This window comes from Culicoides brevitarsis, chromosome 1, assembly GCF_036172545.1.
Source record: "Culicoides brevitarsis isolate CSIRO-B50_1 chromosome 1, AGI_CSIRO_Cbre_v1, whole genome shotgun sequence".
NCBI lineage: Eukaryota > Metazoa > Arthropoda > Insecta > Diptera > Ceratopogonidae > Culicoides > Culicoides brevitarsis.
The window spans coordinates 21,326,324-21,336,313 of NC_087085.1; the positions used below are offsets into that span (position 1 = coordinate 21,326,324).

The 9,990-nt window shown below is 31.4% G+C and overlaps 1 protein-coding gene across 1 annotated transcript; it reads left to right on the top strand.

The window, feature by feature from the left end:
- The first annotated feature begins 414 nt into the window (after positions 1-414).
- Positions 415-9,179, top strand: LOC134837437 (protein gooseberry). The gene is made up of 2 exons (XM_063852812.1): positions 415-448; positions 7,954-9,179. Exons 1-2 carry the CDS (start codon positions 415-417, stop codon positions 9,177-9,179), a joined length of 1,260 nt encoding a protein of 419 aa, XP_063708882.1.
- The last annotated feature ends 811 nt before the right edge of the window (positions 9,180-9,990 follow it).

Below are 9,990 nucleotides of genomic sequence, written 5' to 3' on the forward strand. Positions count from 1 at the left end.
GGCACAGGAAAGTGTACTGAAAAGGAATATGTAGGAAAGTAAGAAGCAAATGCAAAAGGAAAAGCAAGAAAACAAGAAAGAATCAAGAAACGGAGGGAAGGTACCTGTTGACTGCCTGGCATTGAAGAGATCAGTAAGGTGTACGCTCTCCTGCAAGACAGATCGATTTTCTGCATTTAAAAAAAAATTGTGTAAAAAAAATATTTATTTTTTACGAAGAAAAAAATTTTTTGAAGTTACGAAAAAAATTAAGAAAAAAACGTTAAGTGTTTAAAAATATTATGAACTTATAAAAAATATTTCGAAAAAAAATTAAATCATTAAGAAAAAAATATTTTAAAAATTAAAAAAAATAAACAATTCAAAAAATTAAATTTTTGTGAAAAAATTTTGAAGACAGTTTAAAACACAAACATGTCTCCTTATTTCTCAGGATATCCTTTCCAAGGTAAGTTTCAAAATAATTTTTTTTATTAATTTAAAAATTAAAAAAAAAACTTTCAAATTTCCTTCTTTAATGGTTTAACACAAAAAAAACACTTCCTTATAAAAAAAAGTTGATAAATGATTTTTTCATCGATGCATTTTAAGAAAACATAACTTTTCTGATCCGCCTTCACTTTTTTTGAGCGCTTTAAAGCTGCCGGACTTCCACAAACCGTATCACACAATTAATTAATGATCATTTTTTTAACGATGTCGATCAAAGTGCGGCGGTTTGCCATATGGCATCCGTTTATCGCACCTCGTTTCGGAACAAAGTTGTAAAATTTAATTAATTGAAGATCATAAATCAAAAAATTGTGTTCGGAGGTGTTTGAGGAACAATTAAAAATTATTTTTTATGGGGATCGCGAGCCAAATGCTTCACCAAATGTTATCATTGTTTTTAGAAAATTTATAAATTTATTCTTTTTTAAGTTTAAAATTTATTCCCATAAAGAACAAGAAATATTTAATGATCCTGGACTACTTTATTTTTTTCTCATCTTAAAAAAAATACCGACGGATCATCTTAGATTAATTTAATTTCTACCAAATATTAATAAAAAAAAATTATATCATAAAATTCAAGGGCGGCAGTTTCCTTGATTGTGACGCACAACAATTCAGAATAGAAATTTCGGGTCCGATGATAAATGATCAGTTATTTGTTTGATGTCATTCTTTTTCTTCTTTTTACATTCAATGCCCACTTCTTTGTAGTATTTTGTTTGTTGTTTGTTACGATTACACCAAAAAATCAACTTGTTATAATATTTCTAGTCCAAGAAATTTATTTTGTGGTTTTCGTACCGACAAATTTTTGTTCCTGATGAGGTCAAAAATTTTGATTTTTCGGACAATTTTAATTAAATCCAATCAAAAATCCATTTTCTTACATCAAAAATGAATTTTTTTCTAATCATGTAGAACATTAAGGCACTTTACATGTACCAGTTGCCTAATCATTTAATAACAATAATCATCACAACTAATTGATTCATTATTAACAATTTTTTTCTAAACACTTGTTGTGTGTGTTTTTACCAATCAAGACAAGCGATCGCTGTAATAATAATAGAAACTTATCAAAAAACGATCGATCAATCAATGAAATTAAACAATAAACACCATCATCAGTTTCTGTTTTCTTCCAACATTTTTTTTTTCATCTTTCTTTCTTTAGCTACACCGCCGATCTTTTGTCCGTTTATATTTAAAAAAAAAACATAAAAGGCAATTATCTGATCTAGTTGCCTTGGAAGCGATGCCGGCACAAGGAAAAAATGTGTTGAAACGATCATCAGATTTGATAAATGATCGATTTTTTCTCTCTTTTCCTTAATGTTGTCAACATAAAAGTTATTTAAATATAATATTTATGTGAAATAATGATCGTAATCGGTGTCAGAGTCTTCGGCGGTGGGAAGAAGAAAAAAATAAAAGATAAAGATTGTAAAGACGACAACACAGAAAACATGTGTAAAACCGATCATTTTATTATATGATTTTTTTTTTGTATAATAATAATAATGAATTGAGGCGTTTTCTACCAGAAAATGTCTGTATTATCGTTGTTTTTATAATTTTTGATGACAACTAAATAGTTGGTGATGTGGCTTTTCGATATCGTCCCGTTCGCCGTTTTTATTCTCCTCAAAGAGGAACGCATAAAACACATCTCCCAGGCAAATAATTCATGTTTAACATAATTTTTAAAGGTGATCGCTAGAAGTGATTCATGCTTGATCTTCATATATGTAAAAAAAAAATAAAATAAAAATTTACAGATACAAACATGATCAGTTAAAACATAAAATAAAAAAATCATATTGTCCGTTTTTTATAACTGACTGGTATTTTGCCTGCACACCTTTTCCTCATAACTCGCAATGTAAAAAAAAAATAAAAATTAATAATAAAATATACATAAATGCTTGGAGTATGAGAAATGAAGAAGAACACGACACACTAAAGTAGGTGGTGGATATAAAGCTTGCACTCTTCACTTATTATTATTAGTATTAATAATATTGCCGTTTTTTTTTTGTTGAAAACAGGAATCAACTAAGGTGTTTCTTTTCTTTTCATAAACTTTTTTTTTCATTCTTTTACCTGATCAAAGGCACCGACAATATATCATGCTCGTTCATGACGTTATTAACTCTCCCGTGTGCATGTATGATGAGAAATCATCGCGCAAGTAACAAAATAACGCGCCAATGTGTCTGTTATTGCACAATATAATTTTTGTGAGCTGGTATCCCAGTTAAATAATAATATCTGTCTGAACGATTTTTGTTCTTCTTCGTTGTTTTCTCTTCCGAAGCACGTAGCTCCGACATTTATTGAGGAATTTTCTCATCAGCCTTTACGAGGTGATTCCGCATGTCGAACGCAAAATTTATGCAGAAATTCTTTGAGAGCTTCACAGGACTCAAAGTGAGTTATGACTTTTACATAAAAAAAAAACGTTTTTAATGAATTTTGTAACAATGCTCGTAATTTATGTTGTAACTGCTAATGAAGTGCAAGAAAAAAAAAAGTTGTGGTTTGTGCGAAAAAAAAAATTGTAAACAAGTAAATTAAGGTCAAAATTATGAGACACTTTAAATGAAGTCATCGTTCATGTCACTAAAACTTTTTTTATTTTATGATTGTGGTTAAAATTTACAATACGCTTTTTTGACTGAATGACCAGTAATTTATGATTTAAAAGCTGGAAAGAAATTCCTGGAAGACATTTGACATCGCGCAATAAAGAAACTAATCAGAATTTTATTATTATTTTTTTTTATAATTAATCGGACATCCGTTACTCGTATTTTTCCCGTGTAAGCTTTGTGACACTTATCCGTCTAAACACACCTTTTGTGTCCTGGATCGCCTATAAATTTTTTTTGATGATTATTAACTTTATTATCCGCTTCAGCCTCCGAAAAAATACACGGAATTAAGTCACAATCAAACATAAATTCCTTTCATCTTTTTTTTTTGTAGTTCGTTTCTTTATCCATCTACCTCTTTTCTCTGTGGTTCTTGATCACAAATAAATTACCACACTCGTGTGCGCGCGAGTCAATTTAAAGCGTGTCGGTAAATATTCTTTTGATCAAACACATGAAAAGAAGTTTCGTTATTTTAAATAAGTTTTACATATGTTTTTATCATAATAATCCAACACCTCGTACTTTGTGGTGGATGTCATGTTTCGTTCATCTCGAAAAATAAAAAAAAATATTTAAATTATAAAAAAATAAAAAAAAAAAATCAAATAAAATTAAAAAATGCTCTAAAAAATTAAATAAAATATAAAAATTATTATTTTTTAATTTTTAAAATTTTTAAATAATTTTATTATATTTTTTTTTATTTTATTTAAAATAAATAAAATTAAATACAAAAAATTAAAAAAATTATATTTTTTTTTCAAATTTTTTTAAATTTAAATATTTTTAAATTAAAAAATATAAAAAATTAAATTAAATTAAAAATTAAAAATTATTTTTTTAAATAAAAAAATATTAAAAATAAAATAAAACCGAGCGCCTCAAATTCTAGAAAACAAAAAATAGAAGCGCCAATATTTCTACCGAAACCATTCAATTGCTAACATGCTTCCTGAAAAAAAAATCTTCACACAAAAGAAATTCATCACTCGTTGATCAATAACAATAAATGGATGATCTTTTTACGTGCGTTGTTGTTATTACATTAAATATAATGAAAACATTTTTTTGCACGATTACACATTCAATTGCAATTATTAAGCATTGTTGGGTTTGCACATCCTATTGACTCAGGACAATCAATTTCTTTTTTCTCGCAAACAGTTTACAGTATAAATAAATAAACAAGATTAAGTTTTTTTTCTCCTTTTTTTCAAACTACAAAAAAAAAACTTTATTGCTATTTTGAGCTTTGCATTGATCAATTTTCCATTCAATCAAGCATTGAAGTGGCAATTTTGTAACAAACAAGCACTTGAGTTCTTGAAAAGTTTTTTTTTTATAAGAAAAGGAAACAATAAATAATGCGGATCGGGTTCCTTTTATTATCGTTATTATTAAATAAATAAATTAATTTAGCATTCGTTTGTTCATCAATAATAAACCGAAAAGTATTTAACTATTATTTGGATGTTTTTTTATTGGCTTAGGTCTTTTCTTGGAGATTTCTTGTGAATTTTATAAGAAAAAAAAATGAAAGGGAAACAATGCAATGGCTACTTGCTGCTTCTCCATGTGTAATAAAAATATTTACTTTGTATTCTGTTTGATTGTAAATGTCGGTCAATGTACATGATAAAATAATAATAAGAATAACAAATAAAAAATACATATCGTTCAAGTGCTAAAAAGGGGCTTCTGTACATTTTTGAACGAAAAAATCCAACCTATTGTGTCTTTTTTTTAAAAAATGAAACTATTTTGATGGACAGAACGATGTTAAGTAAAATTTTCATGGTTTCGATTAGACAGTTTATGGGAAACATTCTTAATTCGGTTCTATTTTTTTATGTGCCGGCCGCTTTTACATTCCACCACGACGAGATGATGAAGCGAAATAGACAAACAGTAGCCTAAGTAAGGTGTCGGTATGATGCTGTGCGAGCGGCTCTTTTTGTGTGCGCGGAGAAAAAGAAAGATGGTCAGACATTCAATTTGATTTATTCATAAAATTTAAATAATAATTATTATAATAAGATGCTGTGTGTTATTTATGGTAACGCGAAGACAAAAATTGTCTGTCTAACCCAAGTCAACGAGCACCAACAGGTAAATCAAGACAAATATGGGACCAAAAATCAAGGGATTAAAACTGCTCTTCATTATTTTTATTATTTCAAATATTTTTTTGGAGCTTCAGAAGTTGAAAAAAATTAATCGCTTCATTTTATTTCAAATTAATTATGTCAATAAATAATTTAAAACTGTCAAACTTTAGCAAGAAAAATGTGTCTGAACGATTTTTTTCGGTAAATCTCTTTTTTTTTTGCAACTCGTCGTGTGAGTTCCCGGAAAGGGCATTTCCTTGACGTTTTCCATCACAATTTGTCCGTAAAAAAGAGAGAAAATTAAATCAAAAGTCATAACAATCATATAATTATATATGCCAGCACATTTCTCCCACTACAAGAAAAAAAAGGCAACGCGAAATGCAATCACTTAATAAAAGCCCCTAAAGGCCAGAACGCACACAAAACAGACATCCGTCGCCGTGCAAACAAATCAAATTTAATGAAATAGCGGGCAGTGGTGGTCAGAAAGGCATATAATTACGATGTCAAAAATTACTTAATTGAATGCGGAATAAAGCAAAAATTTACTTGATACAACAACGCAGCTCGAACGGTGTTGAAGAGGAGGAGGAGGAGGAAGAAGAAAAATGTTTTGTTTCCATCAAGACAAAGAAAAAGAGTGCGCAAAAAATCCGTGGTGGTCATACACAAATAATAACAGAAATTACATGAATTATATCCGACGACGACGACGATGATGGTTCTCTTCGCGTTCAAAAACATATCAATTCCGCAATATTTTAATAATAATATTGCGTTTCGGTGTCAGTTTCAGTTATAATTTATTTGATGATGATGTTTACACGTTTAAATTATACGCTTTAGACACTTTTTGTGTCTTTTTCAACGTTCATTTCTTATTGTTTGTTGGTGAAAATCACTTCAACAATACACTTTAACGGTGCACGATGGTCGCCAAATTACGATTTTTTTTATGTCTTTCTGTGTTGATCATAATTGTTATGATTATGATTTATTTTTCGTGGTAAACAATGACGAATGAGATGTTGACCCATAATTAACTAATTTATTTTGTTCTTTCAAAGACATAAAAATCTTCCCAGGTGGATGAAATGGATTATTTTAAGGCCCTGAGGGTTTTAAACTAAATTTTCATAGGACATTTTTCCAAATTTTTATTTAAAAAATTTGGAGAAATTCCTATGAAATTTAGAGAATTTTTATTTCTAAACCCCCAGGGCCTCAAAAAAATCCATTTTGTACCGATGGGTACAATACATCAAGTTTAAGCCTCCAGGCGATTAAAAAATACTTTGAATTGTCAATACGTTGACATACATTTGACGTCATCTATCCCGAGGCATTTTTTCATGCAAATTATTTTGTTTAGCTCACAGGTGCATTTCGTTGATGATGATGATGTGCACTCCGGTTTTAATTGACAAACGGTCAAGGTCGCAACTTAATTCCATCAAAAATGTCGTGGGCGACCGCGTTGATTGACAGTTTGAAGCTCTGCATAACATTCAGAGATAAGCCTTTAATAGAGTTCAAGGTTGCTGAACCACGGTTTATTGCAAAGAATTTTATTTATTACGTCTGGCGTGAAATACCTCCAGGATAAAGTCATCAATATCGAGTTTATGTATTGTCATTGGCTGGCAATGTGGGACGCTTTTTATTGCGAGATGTTGTGACAGTTATTTTGATTGAATTTTTTCGCAAGCTGACATGCTGCTGCTCTCTTTTTCATTCTGTCATCAGTTTTAATCTTTGCTAAATGTGGGATTTGTGTTTACTCGAGCAAAATGTCTTTATTGGTTTTATTTAATTTCTTTTCATTATGCTTCGAGAGAATGAGAGCTCTTGAGAGAAAAAAAAGACCAAAAAAATAATCCAATCTTATTTTTTGTGTCTTTTTTCGTCTTTTAATGAGACATGTAATGAATGTAATCACAAAATTGTCCTTTTGGCCATAGAATGTACGGATGATCCTATTTTAGGTGGATTATCTGCTGTTCTTTGCATACTTGATCTAATTTCTTACATTCAATTAGGCATCGGAGAAGTGCCCTTAATTGGTATTGAATGTGACAAAAATTAAGCAAATAAATGTGAAGAAGCGCCTACCTGTGGTCGCTTTTGTCAATTTCTAAATGAATATTTATAATCCTTAAAATTGATACATTCTCATGTGGATGACACACATTTTTCGATTCAAAGTGTTGCGGTAGACAATGGAGCGGCATTTTCGTTTGAAATTCTCTCTGCACTTGTCTTGTGTCATGTATGGTCGATGATTATTTGATAGAAAAGTGATTGTTGCCCAAAAATATGAAAGAAATCTACCTCAATTGTATTTTTTTTGCTATTGTAAAAAGTTTGAAGGTATTTTTTTTCTTTTTTTGAAGAATGGGTCATGTCAAAGTATAACATGCTTTAACGTCAAATAAATTGTGTTTGGACCACCCCTTATATAGTGTCGTCTAAAAATATTTTAAATTTTTGTTTGACTGACGTTATTGGCTTTGAATAGACCATCTTCTGGTTAATAGCTAATATAATCCAGTGGTGGTGATGACAACGCATAAATTTCTTAATTGACTTAAGGAAGGGAATTTGAAGATGTTAATCTTAATTGAATTAGAATTTGAAAGAATCCTTTAGAAATCGATACTAATGAATTTTTCTTTTTTTTATCATTCCAGGTCAAGGCCGCGTCAACCAATTAGGTGGCGTTTTCATCAATGGTCGTCCATTGCCAAATCACATTCGCTTGAAGATTGTCGAGATGGCAGCACAAGGCGTTCGTCCCTGTGTCATTTCCCGCCAATTGCGCGTTTCTCATGGTTGCGTCTCAAAAATCCTCAATCGTTATCAAGAAACTGGCTCTATTCGTCCCGGTGTTATCGGTGGCTCAAAGCCCCGTGTTGCTACCCCCGAAATCGAAAATCGCATTGAAGAATTGAAAAAACTCAATCCTGGTATTTTCAGTTGGGAGATTCGCGAAAAATTGATCACAGAGGGCGTTTGCGACAAAAATACCGCACCCAGTGTCAGTTCGATCAGTCGCTTGATCAAAGGTCGTCGTGATGACAGCGAAAGACGTAATCACTCGATCGATGGCATTTTGGGAGGAACTGACGATGATACCGACACAGAATCTGAGCCAGGCATCCAATTGAAACGCAAACAACGTAGATGTCGCACCACGTTCGGTGGCGAGCAATTGGAAGCTCTTGAACGGGCCTTCCAACGTACACAATACCCGGATGTTTATACGCGCGAAGAATTGGCACAAAAAACAAAATTAACCGAAGCTCGTGTTCAAGTTTGGTTCAGCAATCGTCGTGCGCGTCTCCGCAAGCAATTGAACTCGCAACAAATTTCCGCCTTCAATACGAGCATTTCGTCGATTCCAGCGACGTTCCCGGCTGCCGCCGCCGCTGCTGCTGCTTCACAATACGAAACACATGCCACATCAATGCAATCTTGGCCACAAACTTACCCGACAATGCAAACACCCCAAACATCCTTCAATTCGTTGCAAGCTGCTTCAATGATTGCCTCCAGCTCAGTTGCTCTCAGTCCACCATCGTCAATCAGCCCTCATTCGCCGTCACATGGACAACTTTCAGCATCTCCCGTTTCGAATGTCACTTCATCCGCATCACCTACAAATTTCAGTGCAAATAATTACAGTTACGGCAACATGCTTGAACAACCCGCACAAACTTACAACCCATATGCCAGTTCCGTGGCTGACCAACAATGGGCGCGCACCCAAACAAAGGTCAACAGCGAATGGGATGCTTACAGTCAGTTCTTCAGCAGCAACATGGGACACTATGCCTCAAACCCAGTCACCGAAGCCAAGTCTGGATACCCGTATTTCGGACAAATTGGCGGACTTGAAATGGGACGCGTTCATTAATTGTCTCGAAATGATGAGTAAGCCCCAGTTATCTGTACAAAAGTATTTATAAAAAATATCCACCTATTCAAACATAGATCTCTAAAGATTAATTGTTTTACTAAGAAGCACATTATTTATGATAAATTATTGTTCAAAAGAAAAAAATTCCTCGAAAGATTAAATTGCATATGTTAACAAAAAAAAATGTAAATAGTATGAAAAAGCACTTAAAATAATGAAATCACGATGAATGAATGCAATTTCATTTAATAACGATTGAGTTGTTACTTTTGCCTTTGTAAGTGTCTAATGATAATATAACCTTTGCAAAGCAACATATCAATTAGTTTAATTGCATGCGTACGAATAAATTGTTAGTTTGTAAAATATTTTCATTCAAAATATCATAAGATTTGAATTATCAAAAGAAACATATAATCAAAATCAATTTCCTAACTATTTTTAATTGAATTTAGGATTAAGCTTTAGTTTTAGTTGAATGTATATTGAAAGCACTAATCTTATCTGTACAAGGATTTGAAAAAATAAATCTGTTAAAAAAATAAAATCTTTTTTTTTGTTTTACAAATTTACAACAAATTATCTGGAAAGAAGAAGAAGGTAAGTAAAATGAAAAGATTACAACAATTTTTTTATCAAAGGATTATTGAAAGATAAAGGTAAGAAAATAGAATTTATTTATACGGAAGTTTACTTAATATTTCCTGGAGATGAAGGAACTTTTAATATTAGAATGCTAAAAATATAAACAGACGTTTATTCAAAATAAAGTTTTCTCGAGTTTTCGTTTATGTATTAAAATTTGCTT